Raw genomic sequence first — 21,832 nt, 5'->3', positions numbered from 1 at the left:
CTGCATCTCGCAGCAGGACAACAATGGTCATGGGTAACAAGAACACGGGAGTCTAGAGAGACCCTTACAAACAAAATAATTTTATACACATACTCTCAGAGTACAGAGGTAAACACAGGGAAGCCAAACGTTCTACCTTGAGGTTCTACACACAGAACAATGCCACTGCCATAGATGCAACTGAAATTTACAACTATTTGCCGTGGGATTATAAACGATAAGGCTCAGGTGCGTTTGTTTAAATGTCACACAGACAATACATCATCATGAACACTTTTTGCCCGCTGCCTAAGAAAAACAGAGTTGCTTGAGGTTGCTGCACTGGAGCCATTATAATGACCTTTAAAAGTTATTTATACATAATTGGTCCTTGAGTGGAACAAACATTTGTGATTCAGGGTGTTTTGTACTTCAAATGCCACAGCATAAACCCACAGAATGAATTCCGAGTTAGCTGCTAGAAAAACAGCCTCAGCTGTGTCCTCTTAGAATCAGATACAAGACTGTTAGGGGGAATCTTTAGGATCACTGTCCTTTTATCTTCTAGATCAATAATTCTCAAAGTGTGGTCCTCCTACCAGCAGCACCAGCATCACCTGGAGACCGGCTGAAAATGCAAATTCCTGGGCCTCACTCCAAACTGACTGACTGCATTAGAAACCCTAGGGTTGGGGCTCAACAGTCTTGAACAAGCCTCCTGGGTGATTCTGATGCACGTTAGAATTCAAGAATCACCGGATTAGATTCTAAAGTCCCGTGTGCCTCACCTTAGCACCTCTTCTCTTTGCAACACAGACAGATGGCTTACATTAGAATTGGAATAATCAACCAAAGAGAAAAGAGTTCCAATAGGGTACAGAAGAAAAGCAAACTGACTGGTAATAGGATGCTTTGGTCCGACATCTAGTGTTCTGATTAGTAGATCACTGCCACCCATAACTAAGGATTTAACTAGTTTTGAATAACTGGCACTTAACAGTATGAAACTTTTTCTAGGTATATCTTAATAATTTTTGGATGAGGAAGAAAATGCACCAGGATGTTACAGGGCATCAAAGATACTAATCTGAGTAATTCTGCTGGCAAAGCATCAAGTGTCAATTAATAGAGATGCCCAATTAACTGAAGACATGATAAATCAGTTCATATTGTATTTCTAAACCACAGGCTCACATCATCTGTCACCTTATACATTCCTCCCCGCCCTTTATCCCTCAGGCCACCCACTTTGTAATGAATGAAGTCTACCTTCTTACAGCTCATTAAGCCATCAGTCATTCTCTGGCTCTAGATAAACTTTTTAAGAGCCATACACACGGTCAGCATTCACTCTTTGCTGAATTCAATGATAAAAAACAAGGGCTCAGGGGAACTGGACATAGAGTCCCACAGTGTGTCACTAATGGAAAAAGGACTGTGTCATCTCTAATTACAACCTTGTCTCTTTTCTTCCTTTGGAGTATGCAATGATGGGGAGTCATTTATTATTTATGAATATGTCTTATCAAATCAATGCAAAGGTATATAGAATGAGAAGGAACTTTTCAAATAGCTATTGGGAAGGAGCACAATGCAAGAGACTAATTCCCCTCCCTGCCAAAGCTAACCTAGGCTCTCCTCTATCTTTGTCACATCCTCATTTCACCCTGCTACTGTGCCTTTATGAGCTGAAAAGCCGAGGCAGTTTCCCTCTGTCCCCAGGTGAAGCTCTACACAGTGCTGGTATAGAGACAGAGGTACACTACTTCTCAAGTCACAGTTGAAGCAGAATAAATGTATACATATCCAGAACTGTCATGACTGGGCCCCATGTCCCTTTGGAGTCAGGGAGCAACACCTGGGCTGGCATTTGCCTGGAGATGTCACAGCCACTTCTCAACTTCACCAAAGTCTGCTCTGTTGCTCAGCTTCCACTTTGGTGGAAAGCTAGGACTCATTTGGAATCAGGAGTGGGAAGAACAAAAAAAACAAAGATTGGAAATCCCTTTTTTTTTTTGCTAGTTTCAAAGGGAAGAAAGGGTGAGATGAGGCTGAAGCGGTTGAGGAAAGGTTAACATAGATTTCATATGGGACTTTGGGAAGTTGAGGCATCTTGGCAATGTTTCTCTTGACTACCTCTGAGAACACTAGTCTCCACTGTATTCTACCTCAGTGAAAGATTTTTATTAGTGGCCTTATCTGAGTTGTCCTGGTGATCATTTCTGGGGGGCAATGTGCTCCTCTTACCTGAAGTAACAAGAAGTAAGTGGGAATATAAGCTGCCATGGCTTAGCACTTCACATTTTTAGATGAAAAAAACAGCGGTGGCAAAGCAAAGTGTGGCATGAGCCCTTTCTTGCTCAAAATGCTTCTTCCTTAAATCTCATGGCAGTTTGAGAAAGGGGGCTTGAACTAAATGGAATTGCTGCCACGTCCAGACATCTACTGGTAGTGTATAGTATAGCAATATTTTAAGAAAACAATGGTTCTGAATAGAAAAAGTTCTGGTTGAAAATAATTGACTGTGGCTTTTTTCCCCTTAATATTGATTAGCCTACAGTTTGGTAATTTTTGCTTCAGAATAGATGGAATCATCGCAGTTCTTTCTAGTTGGAGTCCAAGCTTGATTCAAGGCTCCTACTTGAAGCTCCTCTATTCTATTCCCTTGTCCTTAGGCAGGAGCACAATTAACCCAGATACAAGGACCCTCCAGAAGCAGATTTACAACTTGCCTTGGATTTTAGTTCCAGGATCCTTCTACAAAAGAGGGTGGAAAACGTTTCCCGTAGAGGGCCAGATAGTAAATATTTTAGGCCTCGGGGGCTAACTCCTGCCTCTACTGGACTCTGCCATTGTCATGCAAAAGCAGCCACAGACCAAATGTAAACAAGTAGGTGTGGCTGTGTTCAAATAAAACTTTATTTAAAATTTAAAAATTTAAATTTTAATTATTTAAAAATAGGCAGGGGGCCAGATTTGCCCTGTGGTCATAGTTTGCCACCCTGTTGTGGAACCTAGTGTGTCAATACTTTTGCTAAGAAATACTCTTTCTTGTATACTTTCTCTTCCTTTTGGTGCTTTTCTATGTCTTATCTTCCACGAAGATGAAAATGTGTCGTCAGCATCTTTAGAAGCACAGCTTCTCCATGGACTTGAAGAGTATAATTAGGTTATGAGTGTGGATGTGCATCTTCTGATACCACTCTGGAGAGGGACTGCAAAAAAGGAGTCACATCCCCAGGTGCAGAAGGGGAATTGAAACCCAGAGCAGACAAGAGACCCTGAGGTCTTAGGATGGAAAGGATTTCAAAATCAGCAACACTGACTCCTCACTGTACAGAAGAGGAAATCACAGCCTAATTATAACAAAGCCTTGCCCATCCTTATTTCTCCAGTAAGATGGAGACCTGCAACCTACTCCCTAACCTCACCTCCTGGCTCCTCTCAGGCCAAGAAAGCCACAGTGCTGCAGGGCTGCTGCTCTCTGCCTGTGTGGCTCCTCTCCTCTCAGCACATGAAATGGGTTGATGACCTTTGAGGGGAGATACTTACTAGACCTCTCCCTGGGGGTTTTGGTGTTGAAGACCGAGAGTAGATTGTAGCGATTAAGGGTGGGCTCCAGGAATGCCACTGGTATGGCAGCTGCCAGCGAGGCCAGACATTCTCCAAGGGCAGGGCGTTGCCTGGAAACAAAGAAGTCCATTGAGAAGTGTTGCCCCGCACATGCTGGCCCCATGCATTGGCGGACCAGGCCTTCCACATAGATTAATCCATGGACATCCCCAGGCACTAGGCTTAGCAAGGTTGCATGCACTTCTTCCCCTCCTCTTTCTCTGGACACTAACCAATGCTCTCACTACTTAGATCCTAGTTCTTTTTTTTCTTTTCTTTTCTTTTTGAGATGGAGTCTTGCTCTGTCGCTCAGGCTGGAGTGCAGTGGCGAGATCTCAGCTCACTGCGAGCTCCGCCTCCCAGGTTCATGCCATTCTCCTGCCTCAGCCTCCTGAGTAGCTGGGACTATAGGCACCTGCCACCACGCCCGGTTCATTTCTTTTTGTATTTTTTTTTTTTTTAGTAGAGATGGGGTTTCACCACGTTGGCCAGGATGGTCTCGATCTCCTGACCTCGTGATCCGCCCGCCTCAGCCTCCCAAAGTGCTAGGACTACAGGTGTGAGCCACCGAGCCCAGCCAGATCCTAGTTCTTAACTGGTTAAGATGATATAACACACTGTGCGGCTTTGTCCCTCTCTCCTAGCATGTGTGAGAGCAAGTTCTGCTGGTATCCAAATTGAGATGGATCCTCCCTGTTCTCAAAAATGCTTTGAAATCTGTGTAATTTCTCTGTGTCTATTCTCTGCTAGGGATGGAGCCTGTGTCCACTAGTGGGAACAGTAGGTAGCACACCAAAGCACCAGTGAGACACAAAAATAAAAGACCTGCCCTTACAACACAAACAATAGGTCCTAAAACCTACTGCTTGATTTACAAGAGAGACCTCAAATAACGGTTACTCCTTTCCCTCTTTTGTACAAATAGTTAACTGTTCACCATATCTTAAGGTCTGTTTTTTTTTTTAACTTTTTTATTATAATTTAAGTTTGAGGGTACATGTGCACAACGTGCAGGTTTGTTGCATATGTATACATGTGCCAGGTTGGTGTGCTGCACCCATTAACTCATCATTTAACATTAGGTATATCTCCTAATGCTACCCCACCCCACAACAGGCCCCGATGTGTGATGCTCCCCTTCCTGTGTCCATGTGTTCTCTCTGGCTGATCAACTCAAGTCAAGCACTGATGCTCTGCATATGAGCTCATGAGCAGAATCCCTGGGAACTGAGGGTGCTGGGCTGCACCTCGGGGAATGTTACAGGATCATCACACAACAATGGCCAGCTTGAGAAAGGGCACTTGGAGCCAAGAGCCAACACTTGCCACATTACTGTGATTCTGTGGAAGCAGAAGGGCATCCAACTCTTGTGGGTTTCCTTCAGTTCCCCACTAAGACCTGTGCCCAAGACTTTGTGTTAATTGCCTCTCACTGTGACAACAGCCAATAATTCCAGCAGCACCAAGAAGCTAGAATGCCAAAAGCATAGATTGTCTTAAAGTGGATAACAAGTATTTATTATGGGGAGGTTAGGGGAGCCTTTTATTTTTTTTTTAAACTGAGAAGTAAACCAGATAGTCTTAACCTTAACCTTTGTCCTCCAGATTCTTTCTCATTAAATGCAGGGCAAATATAGAACCTGTGTTCTATATTGAACTCTACATCAACAATGTGATCAAATAACATCTGTATGGACTAATCATAAGGATTAGGGTCAACCTGCAGCTTTGCTCTAACAGAGAAATATACACACTTGAGTTAGGTTAAAAATATGATCTTGGCCGGGTGCAGTGGCTCATGCCTGTAATTCCAGCAATTTGGGAAGCCAAGGCGGGTGGATCACGTGGTCAGGAGTTCGAGACCAGCCTGGCCAACATGGTGAAACCCTGTCTCTACTAAAAATACAAAAATTAGCTGGGCGTGGTGGTGGGCGCCTGTAATCCCAGCTACTTGGGAGGCTGTGGCAGGAGAATCATTTGAACCTGGGAGGTGGAGGTTGCAGTGAGCTGAGATCTCACCATTGCACTCCAGCCTGGTTGACAGGGCAAGACTCCATCTCAAAAAAAAAAAAAAAAAAAAAAAGAAAATTGTGATCTTAACTGGTCTTGAAAAAAATGCACAAGACTATGATAGAATCTGCAGACAGCAAATCTAGGGTCTACAGAAGTGCTCTCCTTGAGATATAAGATAAAGCTGCTGAACTAGAGAGGAGGAGGAGGGAAGGGTGGGTGAGTTGGCAGAAAGCTGTGTATTCCTTCGAAAACCCACCTAGTCTTCATTCAAGTTACCAAACGTATTTTAAAAAGTGATCTTTTAAATTACTATAAGGGGAAGTTAATATATGTGGTTTTATGTTTTATCTTCTTCTTAGGCTCGGCTGATAGCCCACTTGGCCATGAAGCATTTGAAACGATAACTTTAAAATCAGCCCCCAGTCAGCAACACTGGATTGACAGGTCCTCAGTCAGGCAATCTCTTCTTAGCTGATGGCTCAGTCTTGTCCTTTGGATGAAGGTTTGACTGCTAAAACCTCCCCACCCAGGACTGCTCCAGAGGCAGAGCAGAAGCCCTTGGACAAACCAATCCTGTTGTGCCCTGTGTATCAATGCTGCTCAGAGACCGAGACCGCTGAGAAGCAGGTGCTCTTGGCGAAGCTTTCACAATGCAGCTTCGCTTGTGAGCAGGCCCCAGGCCAGGCCTATTCCCCTGCGTTTCCTTCTCAGCACCTGCTCTTCCCTGATTATTTCTCTTCTTTACTAAGCTGAAGGTCGTGGCCAGGCGTGGGAAGAGGGGCATCATTTTAACGTCAGACTTGAGTTGCCAATTCCCTCGGTGATAACTGAGGATAGCGAGTGCTTCTACACCTCAAATACAGGCATTCACAAGGGGCAATTTTTTTCAGCTAAGAGTTTTACCATCTTTACCATAGTGGCCAATGAGGAGAAATATGGTGTTTTCTCTCTTCAGTCTTGCTTTGTGAATTGGAGGAAGAAATAAGGAGATAAATTGTTAAAGGACAAGAAAGGCCACAGGGAGAGCATTGGGAAAGAAAACCTGGATGAAAATCAGGAATAACAAGGGGTAAGATTTCAAATCTGATAGCTTTATTTATTTATTTATTTTGAGACAGAGTCTTGCTCTGTTGCCCAGGCTGGAGTACAGTGGTGTGATCTCAGCTCACTACAAGCTCTGCCTCCTGGGTTCAAGCGACTCTCCTGCCTTAGCCTCCCGAGTAGCTGGGACCACAGGCACCCACCACCACACCCGACTAATTTTTGTATTTTTGGTAGAGATGAAGTGTCACCATGTTGGCCAGGCTGGTCTGGAACTCCTGACCTCAGGTGATCTGCCCGCCTCTGCCTCCCAAAGTGCTGGGATTACAGGCGTGAGCCACCGCATCCTGCCTGATAGCAAATTTTACACAGAGATGAACCTAGGAGACAAGGGGTCCCGAGGTGGCTTGGGACTGGAGAGATCCATTATTGCTCTCTTTTTTTTTTTTTCCTCTTTCTTTGACCAAAATTAAAACCATGATCTCCTGAAAGTGGATTTCTAGAAGGTTAGTCAGACACGAAGGCAGTCCCTGGGGTAACAGGCTGTTGCTAAGTCTCAGTTCTCTGGTGCTGTGTTGACTCAGGGGACTGGCCCTGCGCCCTCATATTAATTACTGACAAACCTGACCACTCCACAAGCTCCACAACAGGGCATTTTCTAGTCTGGGGTGCACGACGGTGCTAATTAGCTTCTTGCCAAGAAATAAACAACAGCTCTCTTGGCCTAGCTGTTAAAAGTTAAACCCAGGAAAAAAAAAAAAAGTAAAACTGAGAAGTCTGTAAAAGTAAAACCCAGAAGTCTGCCAATTAATGCTCCTGGCTGTGAAATATCAGTGTGAATGACTTTGGCCCCAAAGCCCAAGGAGGGATTGAGCCAGGCAAAGACTTGCTGTTATTAATATAAGGTTCACCGGTCATTAGTGCTCCCCAGCAGGGAGCGTTGGTATGGGCCAAGCTTCTTGCAGAGAAAAGCCTACAGAAACAGCTCCATAATATTACCAGAGGATATACTGGAAGGGTTTATCATTGGATATGGAAACTCTCTTTATTTAGAGACAAGTTCTTGTTTCATAGCCCAGGCTGGAGTGCAGTGGTGCTATCACAGCTTACTGCAGCCCTGAAAGCCTGGGCTCACACGATCCTCCCACCTCAGCCTGTTGAGTAGCTAGGACTACGGCATGTGCCACCATGACTGGCTGATTTTTAAAATTTTTGTAGCCACTGGGTCTTGCCAGGTTGCCCAGGTTCATCTGGTCTCGGTTCTCACTGCCTCATACAGTATTTTTCACACAATACATACTTGGTCAACGGTGACAGACTGGACAGTGTTCAGTTTGTATCTCAGTTTTTGTTACATCCTAATTTGACAAGTAGCACTTTCCTTTTCAATCTCTCAGTTTTATTTCCATATATCTGAATCTTGCCTCTCAAAATCGATTGTTAGGGATACAGGAAAAGACAAAGTCATCAAGGTAATAATAATAATATCTTGCACGTAAATGGTGCTTTGCAATTTTGAAAGTACCTTCATTTATATTCCAGAGGGTACTAAAGAGAGGAAATAACATGTAACAGAGAAGCAGAAAGCACAGTGGGGACAGGGCAGGACACGGGTCTAGACAGCAGTGCTGGTGACCTTAGAGGTTTAGGGAACATTGGTGCAATGTCTGATCAGAAATAATTGGTCAAAGGGAGCCAGGCGGGATGAAAGAAACAAAATAGCTTTAAAGCATGAAGTAGAAAACTCAGTCTTCATTTGAAACAAAACTGAGACCCAGTGTTTAATGTTATCAAGTTTCAAGCTTTGCTTTCTTGAATAACCCCCATCAAATGCTCTTTCAGTTCATCAAAGTATCTCCAAGTGAAATAATTACGTATTCTGCGTGATTAAATGCACAAACCATTACCCTTCTCTGAAATTTTGTGTCTGCAAACTCCACTTGTCAATGACATTCTCAGTGTTGTTGTCTCAATTAGAAAATATTCCAAAAGAAATGTCTGTACTCCGTTTCAATGACTTTGCCCCTCACAGTCAACCCTATCACCAAGGTGTCTTGAATCATTTCCATCTACAAAGCATACTCCAGGTGTAGCTGGAAAGCAAGTATGTAGTGATTCCCTTACATACGTTCATCAGTCAAGGAGACGTCAGCAAAAGGTGGTAGAGAAATGGTGGGTTCATTGTACTTTCCTCTGTGAAACCCCCAAGAAATGAAAAGAAAGTGGGAAGACATCTTGATCTATGCTAAAATTGGAAAATGTACAATAACTCTGAACCCATAAAATACGAACCAAATCAAGTAAGGACACCGAAATGGAAACATGCTTTCCAGACCTGGAAGAGGACTTTGGCCTCTGGAAGTGAATATCGGGGTTTTAAGGGGGCCAAAAGATAAAGTTTTGCCTGAAACAATGAGGATGAAGGGTGTGAGCAGGCCACGGGAGACCCGGTGGGCAGCATGCGTGTGGGGCCACGTTCCATATTACAGAGTAGCAGGTGGGAACAGAGTAGGGGAAAGTATACATGCCATCTGCCATTCTCATGACCTGGACTACTAGCCTAGAGAAACCCTGGAGGTCAGGCAAAGTGAAAGGGTTAGAAGTAGCCCGTTTTGTGGCCGCTGACTTGAGTTCTCTAAGTAGGGAATACAATTACATTAAATCACTAAACACAAGTCCTATGACTCTAAGATGCACTGAGTTTCACCAACCTCTCACCTGGGCCAGCTGCTTACTTTAGTTGGGGGAGAACATCAGAGGCTGAGCATTGGTACATTGCTAGGGCTAAATACACGGCTAATTAAGGGAGAAAGAGTAAGTCCTTAGCCAGCTTCTCAGATGTGAAGCTGCCTGCTGTTCCTTCCTGTTCATTCTCCTCCGTTTTAAAACACACAAGCACACACATCCTCTCCACTCTCGAAAACTAGCCATGTACCTAATAACCAACACACAGATGAGAAACATAGTTCAGGGGAAAAAATATCTAGGAAAAAAATACAGAAAAAAGCAATAGGGACAGCCTTAACCTAGGGGCTTCTCCAAGCCTTGACTTCTACCAACATGGAGTACGAAGCACAGGCACAATTTTCACAGTGCTGCAGATACACAGTCAACCTGGAATGAATCCATGAATAAAGGATAGAAAGTCACATGAAGAGCAGTCTTTTTCTGGTCTGACATTTCAGAGTTGACTTTTCTTTGACTTTTTTTTTTTCAAGAGAAGAATGCATAAGCTTTACAAAAAATTGTACCAAGAAACATACAGACATATGGGTGAATGTATACTTATATACATATAACGAGAGAATGAGAAAGATACTGAGGATGTATTTACAAATGCTCAGTGGGAGAAATAAACTAAAAACATCTGCCTCAAGTGAAATTTGGCATTAATGGAAAATTTTTTTGTTGATTTTTCTGTGATTTGGTATAAAATATGGATAAAACTTTGTCTGCCCAGTTCCTATCCTAAATTACAAATGATTTATCTATATTTTATGTAAAACAGTAAGGAAAGCCTGACAACTGTTAAAGACTTAAAATCGTAATAAAAACAAATGTAGCCATTAGTTCCTCAATTTCTTGTGTTCTGGAAGCTATTTTGAAGCCGTGATTATGAAGAAACAGACATTTCTACAACATTTCTTGGTTTCTAGTACATGACTTCAAGTCAGTAATTCCTTAGTTCTTGAAGGGGCTGAAGTCTTTTATTTCATTTTTGGCTTTATTGAGAAATTGCAATTTGAATAAATATAAGTTTTGACATGAGACAAGGGTTCACTGCTGATTTGTTTGATAAAAGCATCATACATAGAGGCAGCACATGGAAAGCAGATACCGAAGGATTTTAGATTAAGTAACTGTAAGCACAGACCGAATTCTTTCCAGTTTGCTTCTTTGAAAAGGCAAGAAAGAAAACAAAAATCTTCCAAGGATAAGAGTAAGATCTAGAGTTTTGTTAATACTGTTTATCCTTCCAATCTTCCCCATGGATTAAACAGAACAACAGAACACAAGGCATTTGATGCTGAAAAGCAAGGGGTCACCGAGGGCCTCTGCTGGGACAGGCAGATTAGAGAGGCAAAACTGGAACCCACGCACTTCTGCAGTCAGCTTGCTCAGACTCAAGAGTATTGACTAGCATTGCTAATACCAAAGTGTGCACTTGTTGAAAACTATAGCAAATCTGACAGCCAAGACTGGTAAAGGTCCAGGGTTGTAGCACACAGAAACTCATTAAACACTAAAGCAACTGCCTCATGTCCCTTGATCTTCTCAGCAAACTTTAACCTCAGAAACTCTGGAAGCTATTTAGAAGCTGTGATTCTGAGGAAATAGACATATCTCCAACACATTTTGATTATGAGCACATGATTTAGCTTGGCTATATTGCTTCTCCAGCCACATACATTCACCAGCTATCTCCACAGGAGTCATAAATCTCAATAGCCTCATCATTGCACTTCTTTATGTTGCCAAAAGCATGTCATAAACAAGGCTCAAAACCACCACTCTATATCAGGGAGCATTTTGGTCTTGCTGGATTGAAATGATATCATTAAGTGTTCAAAAATCTGTAAGTAACATTTTACTACGCTTGAAAGTGTTAGCCTCTTCGTTCACTAATTACCTTTCAACATAAATGTTCTTTCCCGTCCCAAGGGAGTAGAGGCTGCACAGTATGTGGTAGCATGAAATCTGCACATCACCCACTGAAACAAAGAAGAAATGTCATTGATTTGCATCAATCCTGAACACAGAAAGGATCCATGAAGAGGAAAAAAAAAATGCATGAGCATTTTTTGAGTAAAGAGCAAAAGAGTAAAGAGTAAAAGATCTCTCCCTTTCTCTCTCAACAAACATATTCCTTTTCTACCCAGATGCCAGTTTGCTAATTGCTGGACTGGGAAAAAAAAAAAAATAGGAAAAATCCTCCACTGAGCAATCCCAGTTCCTTTGTGGGGCTTAACATGAAGATTACATCACTTCGCAGGGAAAGGAATCATTTGACCAGTGGGTCCTTCCATAATGGGATTTGGTTTGTTTCCAATAGAGAGAGACATTTTAGCCCAATTTTATCCAGTGCAATATTTCCTTCCTTTGGAAGGAAGAATGCAGAAAATCTGAAGCTTGAATGAGCCTTTTGCTCATTTCCCAGGAAGATACGTCCAACTGCTAGACTTCCCTTAGAGATACAGCAAAATCCCTCACATCTGCCTATCCCAGGTTCTCTGCTGGGTGTTCTGCAAAAGGCAATTCAATAGTATGGTTTTATCATGTTTCCTAGGGAAAGGGCATGTTTTGCTTGTGAATCTGCAGGCTACACATCCCTAGCCATGTCTGGAGCTCATACCAAGGCTGGGACTACTTTCAGAACTAATTTAATGTTTTATTTTCGGACCAAGGAATTGCATTGTTTTTATAACACAAAATAATGAGTTTGGATGTTCTCCCAGCCCCCACACAACAGAAATCACTGATTTTCAGTTGTTCAAGGATATGAAAGACATAGTCTTAGCTATCAACAACTGGTCAAATTAAATCATGTCCCAATATTTAAAGTGTAAAACTGAAGTTTGGTGGCAGACTATCGGCACAGGGGGCTGGAGGAGGTGTTGGCAATAAACATGGTGTTAATGCAAACTAAAATAAAACCAACCAGCTTTGGTCTTCTGAAAGCTCAGATAATGAAATGTTAGCATTTTTCCTTTGCTCCTGGTATCCAATGAATAAATTAAGTCTTCTTAATAAGAAAAATGGTGTCTCAAAAACCCAGGAGCAAATCTGTATCTCCCACTGTATTACTCAGATAACCTTTCAAATTAAGCGAGAGTACAATAGCTAAGAGCTAGACCAGCAAATGGGAAATTCTGGTCCAGAACAAAAGTGGAAAAAGATAAATATTATATATTCAAATTAGGGAATTTCTTTCCATTCCAAGAGTATATTACTTCTTCTTCTTCTTCTTTTTAATCTAAGAAGGAAAAGGCATGGAATAATTCTCTCTCTGCTCTGCCCTCAAGGTCAACATAAGTGAATGGGCCCTGCACCTCCTATCTGGGGCCATGTGCACATAAATCCATGACAAATACCAGTAGAACTCACAGAGTAGATCCATTCCAAACTGATGCTGAGTGACGTGCTCAAAGATGGATGTCAGGATGGGGAGCAGAGCCACTGTAGTATAGTTAATATTCTGAGAAACGCCTTTAATCTGCGTTCGGGAATGGGTGAACTTCCCAAGTTTCAGGTTTTCTGAAGTCTTCTCCAAATCTTCTGCAGCATTTTCAAAGAATGCTCGTAACCCAGCTTTCACCAGCTCTGAGCCTGACTTCATGACAGTCCTGCAAGCAAACAATGTTCAAATCTAGAAGCATAATCTGAACTTTTGCCCAATCCCCTTCTTGAAACTGGCAGTGTCGTCTGGGCAGACATTTGCCACTCCTGTCACTCAATGATACTGTGTCAGGAGAAAGGGAGAGAGCAGTTAACATCCAGGAAGAAACCTGAATCACATAATCCCAGAGGGGCTAGCCACTGGACAGTCTGAGGAAAATATTGCTCACCTCTTCAGGAAATGCAGAGAACAATCTAGAATGAAGCCAATATTGGTCACCCACTATTATCTACAGTAAGTTGCAACTGGCTAAAGTCTTCTGTAAATATCTAGTTAAAAGAACAGGGAAATGAGCTTTAAGAAAAGTTGTGGGATAAACAACTTTTTGTTTGTTTGTTTTTTTTGAGACAGAGTCTCACCCTGTCACCAGGGTGGAGTGCAATGGTGTGATCTCGGCTCACTGCAACCTCCGCCTCCCAGGTTCCAGCAATTCTCCTGCCTCAGCCTCCCGAGTAGCTGGGATTTACAGGTGCCCGCCACCACGCCCGGGCTAATTTTTGTATTTTTAGTAGAGACGGGGTTTCACCACGTTGGCCAGGATGGTCTCCAACTCTTGACCTGGTGATCCGCCCGCCTTGGCCTCCCAAAGTGCTGGGATTACAGGCGTGAGCCAACACACTCAGCCTAGATAAACAACTTTTATAAAGGCTAGCTAGAAACATAAACTCTTCTGATGTAAGACCTCTTAGAGAAAAAGAGCAAGGAAATAAGTCAACAGAAGCTTAGATTTCTGTTAGTTTGCAGGAAATGTCTTAGGTTGGATGAGGAAAGAGAAAAGAGACACCTAGCCCTTTTAAAGTAGATAGCTTAATCAGATCTCTGGAAAACACAAAACAAAACACGGAAATGTGATCTACAGGGATGAAGATCAGCTATGGACATCTGAAGGCTTCCCTCAAAACTACAGTATTTCATAAAACTTAGAATTGGAACAAAGCTTACAAGTCATCTATAAGTTTTGTATTTCTATATCTTATTCAGAAGATTATGAAAGACTTGGTTCAAGGACAGATACTTTTTATCTACATCATTTTCCTGATAATCATTCCACTCATCAAGACAATACAAACAAAGAAATAAAGTCAGTTACGCTTGTTCTTATCCTATAAGTATTCATGAGCTATCTTCCTAACTTTTTTTTTTGAGATGGGGTCTCACTCTGTTGCATAGGCTGGAGTGCAGTGACCTCTCATGAGAGCCTCCCATGCTCAGCAATCCTCTCACCTCAGCCTCCCGAGTAGCTGGGATCACAGGCATGTGCCATCATGTCTGGATAATTTTTAAAATTTTTTTGTAGAGATGGGGGTCTATGTTGCCCAGACTGGTCTTGAACTCCTGGCCTCAAGCGATCCACTCACCTCTGCCTCCCAAAGTGCTGGGATTACAGGCGTGAGCCACTGCATCTGGCCCTTCCTAACTTTCTAGTCCCAGGTTTTGTTAGGAATAATTACTAAACACACCAACCTGCAACTGACCTTCATTTAAAACAAAATAAAACAAACAAACAAAAAACTGGACTCTCTCAAGACTTTGCCCAAGTTTCTTGGAGTAAAGATTTCTCATCCCTTTAACAGTCCTTACTCTCCTTTTTTATAGCCATTCTCAGTTCATTGTGGATTTTCGTCTTTGGGACACTCTTTTAGTGTCCCACTCTTTTAGGTTGGTAACCTCTTTTGCACTGGGTCTTAGGTGTGTGTCCTCCTCCCAATTTTGCTAAAGACGTTTCTTTTTTTTTTTTTTTTAAAGATGAGGTCTCTCTACATTATTCAGGCTGGTCTTGAACTCTTAGGCTCAAGCAATCCTTCCACTTCAGCCTCCTGAGTAGCTTCAACTATAGACAGAAATCATGGTTCCCGGCTCTGACAATGACCCTTCTTAATGGGCACGTTAAAGAAAGGTCCCTGTCAGTTCTTTCCACTGCTTCTCTCTTATTTTTATTTTTATTTTTTTTTTTAAGACAGGGTCTGGCTCTGTCATCCAGGCTGGAGTGTAGTGGCGTGATCTCAACTCACTGCAACCTCCACCTCCTGGGCTCAAGCCATCCTCCCACTTCAGCCACCTGAGTAGTTGGGACTACAGGCATGCACCACCATGCCTGGCTAATTTTTGTATTTTCTGTAGATAAGATGTTTCACCATGTTGCCCAGGCTGGTCTTGAACTGTTGAGCTCAAGTGATCTGCCTGCCTTGGCCTCCCAAAGTGCTGGGATTACAAGCGTGAGCCACCGCACCCGGCCTGCGTCTCTCTTTTCAGTCTCATCATTTGTGTTATTACCAGAACTTATGTATTATTTTTTAAGACTTCTTCCCAAATCCCTAGGCCATAGGATCAACATCTTTGTCTCTGATTCTTCTGAAGCCAGATCTCTGTGCATTTCCTTCCTTGGCCGTTTTGAATTCAGAGCGCTGTGGTTCATCTTTCCCATAACATTTGTAGATTCACCACCCACCAGTGGGGTTTGCCACATTACATATTTTATCTTCTAAAAGACGAACTTCTTAGGAAGGAAAGACAAGAATGGATCAGGCCTTTGCATTCCGTCTATGCCATGGCAGTGGCTCTTGTTATGTGAACTGAGAAAAGGAGTGCTAACTTCTAGGGTCTTTGCCCTGTCTCCCCTCTCTTCTCAAACCCTGGCAGCAGCGATCTGTCTCCTCTTCAGTATAATTGGTGAGATGAGAGGGTTAGAGAGGAAGTCATGAGAAACTATTGGGAAAAACTGGGCAGACTTACCTTGTGTCAAGTGTCTGAGCTAAGATGTGAAGACAGCTCACCATTGTAGTAGAATCACTACCTAGAATAAAAAATACCATCTGTGATTCCCTCAAACCACTCAGACTGTCTTTCAAATGCAATCTTCTCCATATGCACAAGCCACAGCCCAGCATAATTAACTACCAACACATAAAGTGCTGGGCCTGTGTTCAGAGACAATGCATTAATTTCTAGCCTGACACAGCCTTTGCTTTATGATGAATGTCAGAGGCAGAGCTTAAAATTTTCATTGGTGTGGAAAATCTGAGCAGTTAGAAGGGTAAAGAGGTCATTTATCATGCTTCAGACCAATTTTCTATGGCAAATTTAGGTGACACCTTAGTCCCAAGGCCCGGGTTGTCTGAGGAAGACACAAATAAAGGCAAAGTGCAAGTTGAGGATAATTACAGGCAGGAGCGGTGCCTTGAGCAACACTTCACTTACCAAAGAGGGAAATTCTGTGTCTAACAAGAGCAGCAAGTTTGCAGAACAGGCTGAAGCAGAAAAGAAAGCAATTCAGAAAGTCACAGAGATTAAAGGACTCATGCTTTTTATCCCCCACCCCAATGTCCCTTACACTGTGAAACAGAGAGCACAGAGTGGCATTCTAGGAAGATGCACTATGTTCCTAGCAAAGAATCCTCTGGTCCACACTCAGGAACATGTGTGGTTCACACTGCCTTGGAGAATCATGAAAGGTACCTTGCAGGCAGCTCCATCTTTATTAAACACAATCCCTCTGAAACAGTTATAGTATTTTGCAGTGACCTAGTGCAATGTATCCTTTGCTATAGAGTACCATGTATTGAAATGTTCATTTGTGTGACATTCAGGGATAAATGAGGACTCCGGAAAAAAGCATGATTTTCCCCTTGTTGCAATGGATTGCAAACCATTTTGTAGCCTTCCATTGAGGGTATGAAGTTTTAGTTGGGAGGCTGGCAAGAAGCTGGGATTGGAAAAGTGTTAATGGTTCAGGTACAAGGTGAGATTGTGTTAAACAAAAACATTTTAAGAATTGTATATTCTCTGTCATCTCCAGTTAGTCTCCAGGCCGGACCAGGTCACTGTTCTAACTGGGTCCTTGGAAACTAGGAAAGGCCATGTTGTATATTTTTGTGGTTTTTGACTCTCCTTTATGCTTTCACCCACATTTTCCACTGTGGAACCGCTGAAGGTTCAGCTGTGCCTCATTGTTTGACTTTCCTCAGTGCCTAACGAGGGCCTTGTGATGTTAGAAAGGAGTCTATCACTGTTTCCGAACATGCTGCTAATGGACCTCATCTAGGGGCACTGTGGCCATCATTTGACCTGTGTTGCTGAAGCTCTTGGGAAGAGATTGCTTAGAACTGACATTATTGACACTGGCATGGCTAGACAAGAACTTTGCAGTTGCTTCAGAAAGCAGTGGAATAGAAAGAGGGGAAAAAAGAGAGAGAGAAAAGCCGCCTGTACAGGCCACGGGGTCCTCTGGTGACACATTCCCAGTTTCTGATTCATAACTTGTCATGGAGCTCCTTACCCCATTCAGGGCGGAAGTCTTCCACAGGACAACTCAAATGGGGCAGAAATACATCCTGAGTGTTGATGGGGATGAAAACCTGCTCACCTTTAAATGGTTTTCAATAAATGTCCTGAGTCTTTCTGGGCTGTCTACTGGAAAATCACAACAAAAGTTCCCATGGCTAGCTATTTGGTTTTGCAGTGGAAAAGAGCTGGGATCCCCTGGCCTATAGCTTAAGAGAACACACAATAAGTTACCAGAAACTTGGCAGCCATTTAGGGTGAAATTAAATATCGGCTGCTCTTTTTCTCTTCCCATGGTGTTTTTTTCAGAGACGGGTATTTGATGCAAACTCATGGAGCTGGGGCGAGGGGCTAACCCTGTGGAATGTGGGCTCTGTAGCTCTGTGATTAGCTGGGCTGTCTTGGGGAAACCCTTAACTGCTCTGTGTGCTAACTTTCTCACTGTAGAGAGTCATCACAGGACTCGGGTTTCAGAGTTAGGGGCAGGTAAACTCAGGTATTTCTGGTGAAAATGCTTCAAGTTGGACACATGTTCTGTGTAAACACAAAACAATGTTTTTCTAACAAAGTCAGAGATTTGGGTTGTTTGATCCTAATACTAACATGGCTAATCGCATTGTCAGAAGTGCTTTCTCAGGCATACCAAGGCCAGGATCTGAAATTTCCAAAGGCTACTGCTTGTTCCCTATGGAGCCTGGGATTTAACTGGAAGCACTGTCCTCAGCCCAGAGTTATGAAGGGCCCGAGTCCCCAGGTGCCTCTCTTCCATCTCAGAGTTTGAAGACAATAAATGAAAGGAATCTCAGGGAGAGTGTGAGACCCACGGGCAAAGGGCTGCAGATGCAGAAGAGGTGGGGCGAGGGCAAAGGCTACAAAGAAGAGGAATCTGGCAATGCAGACACAGTCAGTGCAAACACAACTGCTTCTGCGGGAGGGCAGCAAGCACACTGATGGATTTGAAAGCTATTTGCAAGGCTGATCAGCTCTAGGTTGTATTCCAGCCGTGACAAATGGTGCCTGGTTGAACAAATGTTACATTTCCATGAATTAATAATCTAAGAAAAGTAGATAAAGAAAACAGACACACCTGCCCTCTGTTGGATTATCTGAATATCTCACTTTACTCACTGTTGCCCTAGCTTCTTACAAAACACACTGGTGCATCCTGCAAATGTTTAGGAGGTCTTTGGTCAGCACCTGATTTTAAGAGTATCTCGTTTTGATAGCACGGGGCGTCGCCTGTCTTAACTTAGAGTAAGTAATTATAGTGCAGAATAAATCATACTCGATGTGGATAGACAGGACTGGTTTTTCTTTCTTTCTTTTTTTTTTTTTTTGAGATGGAGACTCAATGTGTTGCCCAGGCTGGAGTACAGTGGCGCGATCTCAGCTCACTGCAACCTCCGCTCCTGGGTTCAAGCAATTCTCCTGCCTCAGCCTCCAGAGTAGCTGGGACTACAGGTGCGTGCCACCATGCCCAGCTAATTTTTTTTGTATTTTTAGTAGAGACGGGGTTTTGCCATGTTGGCCAGGCTGGTCTCAAACTCCTGACCTCAAGTGATCCACCCGCCTCAGCCTCCCCAAATGCTGGGATTATAAGCGTGAGCCACTGCACTCGGCCAGGACTGCATTTTTATTTTTGTCCAAACTTAGAAGAGTCACTTTGGACAGTGGAGTGAACCCAATTGAATTTCAATTTCTTCTTCTGGAAAATGGAGATCATACTACACAGGCAGTTCTCAGAATTTAAAACATGAGTTTCACAATGATTTTTACACAAATGGGCAATAACTCTTACATATAAAAAACTGTGCTCAATGTTTAGTTATGCTAAGTGTTTCATAAAAGTTAGCTAAATCTCAAAGTTGAATATCCTCCCCAAGATGGTGATATTTAATGGCTGGGCCCTACAATGTACACTGTTCACTGGATGCTAGGGAAAGCACTTTTAGACTATTTTCTTTTTCTTTTTTTTTTTTTGAGACGGAGTCTCGCTCTGTTGGCGAGGCTGGAGTGCAGTGGTGCCATCTCAGCTCACTGCAACCTCTGCCTCCCGGGTTCAAGTGATTCTCCTGCCTCAGCTTCCTGAGTGGCTGGGACTACAGGTGTGTGCCACCATGCACGGTTAATTTTTGTATTTTTAGTAGAGACGGGGTTTTATCATGTTAGCCAGGCTGGTCTCGAACTCCTGACCTCAGATGATTCGCCTGCCTCGGCCTCCCAAAGTGCTGGGATTATAGGCGTGAGCCACCGCGCGTGGCCTCCTAACTATTTTCATTAGGGTCTTAGCTTTTTGCTACTTAAAAGTCTAGTCCATTCCTGTATTTCTTTAATAAAATACAGACAGAACCTAAGGCATAGTAGAATCCATCTTTTAGCCCAATCATGATATATCCCCTCTTTTCTTATTTCTGTTAATGTGTCTACATGTTAGCCCAGTGGAATGAGTAGGAAGGCTGGTGCTTTTGACGAAAATTTCTTTTCCTATTAGGAATTTAAATTGAATTACGTTGCTTTAGACTACAAATTTCAGCTCACTCACACCAAGACTTGTATGATCTAATTTTTTTTTTTTTTTTTTTTTTTTTTTTGAGACAAAGTCTCGCTCTGTTGCCCAGGGTGGAGTGCGGTGGCATGATCTTGGCTTGCTGCAACCTCCGCCTCCCAGGTTCAAGCGATTCTCCTGCCTCAGCCTCCGAGTAGCTGGGATTACAGGCACATGGCACCACGCCCGGCTAATTTTTGTGTTCTTAGTAGAGACGGGGTTTCACCATGTTAGTCAGGCTGGTGTCGAACTCCTGACCTCGTGATCCGCCTGCCTTGGCCTCCCAAAGTGCTGGGATTACAGGCATGAGCCACTGTGCCCAGTCGATCTGAGTCTTTTTAAAAGTTTTAATCTTATGGAGTTTGATAACCATGGGATGGAAAGCAGTGTCCACCTGTTTATTCACAATGTTACGTGTTCACTTTTCCCAAGCTTCAGAATGATCTTTGCCTTCTTCTCAATGTTGTCTCAGGACAGATGCTGCTTTTTTTAAAATTATAGTTTAAGTTCTGGGATACATGTGCAGAACGTGCAGTTTTGTTACATAGGTATACACGCGCCATGGTAGTTTGCTGCACCCATCAACCTGTCATCTACATTAGGTATTTCTCCTAATGCTATCCCTTCCCTTGCCCCCCGCCTCCCGGCAGGCCCCGGTATGTGATGTTCCTCTCCCTGTGTCCATGTGTTCTCATTGTTCAACTCCCACTTATGAGGGAGAACATGTGGTACTTGGTTTTCTGTTCCTGTGTTAGTTTGCTGAGAATGATTGTTTTCAGCTTTATCCATGTCTATGCAAAGGACATGAACTCATTCTTTTTTATGGCTGCACAGGATTCCACAGTGTAAATGGCCACATCTTCTTTATCCAGTCTACCATTGATGGGCATTTGGGTTGGTTCCAAGTCTTTGCTACTGTACACAGCGCCACAGTAAACATATGTGGGCATATGTCTTTATATTAGAATGATTTATAATCCTTTGGGTATATACCCAGGGATATATACCCAAAGGTATATTGGGATTGCTGGGTCAAATGGCATTTCTGGTTCTAGATCCTTGAGGAATCGCCACACTGTATTCCACAATGGTTGAACTAATTTACACTCCCACCAACAGTGTAAAAGCATTCCTATTTTTCCACATCCTCTTCAGCATCTGTTGTTTCCTGACATTCTTTTTTTTTTTGAGATGGAGTCTCACTCTGTCACTCAGGCTGGAGTGCACTGGTACAATCTTGGCTCACTGCAACCTCCACCTCCTGGGTTCAAGCGATTGTCCTGCCTCAGCCTCCCAAGTAGCTGGGATTACAGGCGCATGCCACCACGCCTGGCTAATTTTTTGTATCTTTATTAGAGACAGTGTTTCACCATGTTGGCCAGGCTGGTCTGAATATCCTGACCTCGTGATCTGCCTGCCTTGGGCTCCCCAAAGTGCTGGGATTACAGGCATGTGCCACTGTGCCTGGCCGCCCGACTTTTTAATGATCGCCATTCTAACTGGCGTGAGATGGTATCTCATTGTGGCTTTGATTTGCATTTCTCTAATGACCAGTGATGATGAGCTTTTTTCATATGTTTGTTGGCTGCATAAATGTCTTCTTTTGAAAAGTGTCTGTTCATATCCTTCACTCCCTTTTTGATGGGGTTGTTTTTTTCTTGTAAATTTGTTTAAGTTCCTTGTAGATTCTGGATATTAGCCCTTTGTCAGATGGATAGATTGCAAAAATTTTCTCTCATTCTGTAGGTTTCCTGTTCACTCTGATGATAGTTTCTTTTGCTGTGAAAAGCTCTTTGGTTTAATTAGACCCCATTTGTCAATTTTGGCTTTTGTTGCCATTGCTTTTGATGTTTTAGTCATGAAGTCCTTGCCCATGCCTATGTCCTGAATGGTATTGCCTAGGTTTTCTTCTAGGGTTTTTATGGTTTTAGGTCTTATGTTTAAGTCTTTAATCCATCTTGCGT

At 43.0% G+C, this 21,832-nt stretch overlaps 1 protein-coding gene across 4 annotated transcripts in view; it reads right to left on the bottom strand.

Moving 5' to 3' along the window:
• The window catches only part of RYR3 (ryanodine receptor 3), a 565,081-nt gene that overhangs the window by 86,188 nt on the left and 457,061 nt on the right, over positions 1–21,832 (bottom strand). For all 4 annotated transcript variants that reach the window (XM_055278588.2, XM_055278589.2, XM_055278590.2 and 1 more), the window contains exons 61-65: positions 16,241–16,290; positions 15,776–15,836; positions 12,751–12,989; positions 11,276–11,357; positions 3,532–3,662 (exon numbers count right to left, since the gene is read on the bottom strand). In XM_055278588.2, coding sequence (XP_055134563.2) covers positions 3,532–3,662; positions 11,276–11,357; positions 12,751–12,989; positions 15,776–15,836; positions 16,241–16,290 — 563 coding nt within the window. The remainder of the gene's footprint in view (positions 1–3,531; positions 3,663–11,275; positions 11,358–12,750; positions 12,990–15,775; positions 15,837–16,240; positions 16,291–21,832) is intronic.

The sequence above is a fragment of the Symphalangus syndactylus genome, chromosome 5, assembly GCF_028878055.3.
Source record: "Symphalangus syndactylus isolate Jambi chromosome 5, NHGRI_mSymSyn1-v2.1_pri, whole genome shotgun sequence".
Lineage (NCBI taxonomy): Eukaryota > Metazoa > Chordata > Mammalia > Primates > Hylobatidae > Symphalangus > Symphalangus syndactylus.
This window is presented reverse-complemented; position numbering and strand designations above follow the sequence as displayed.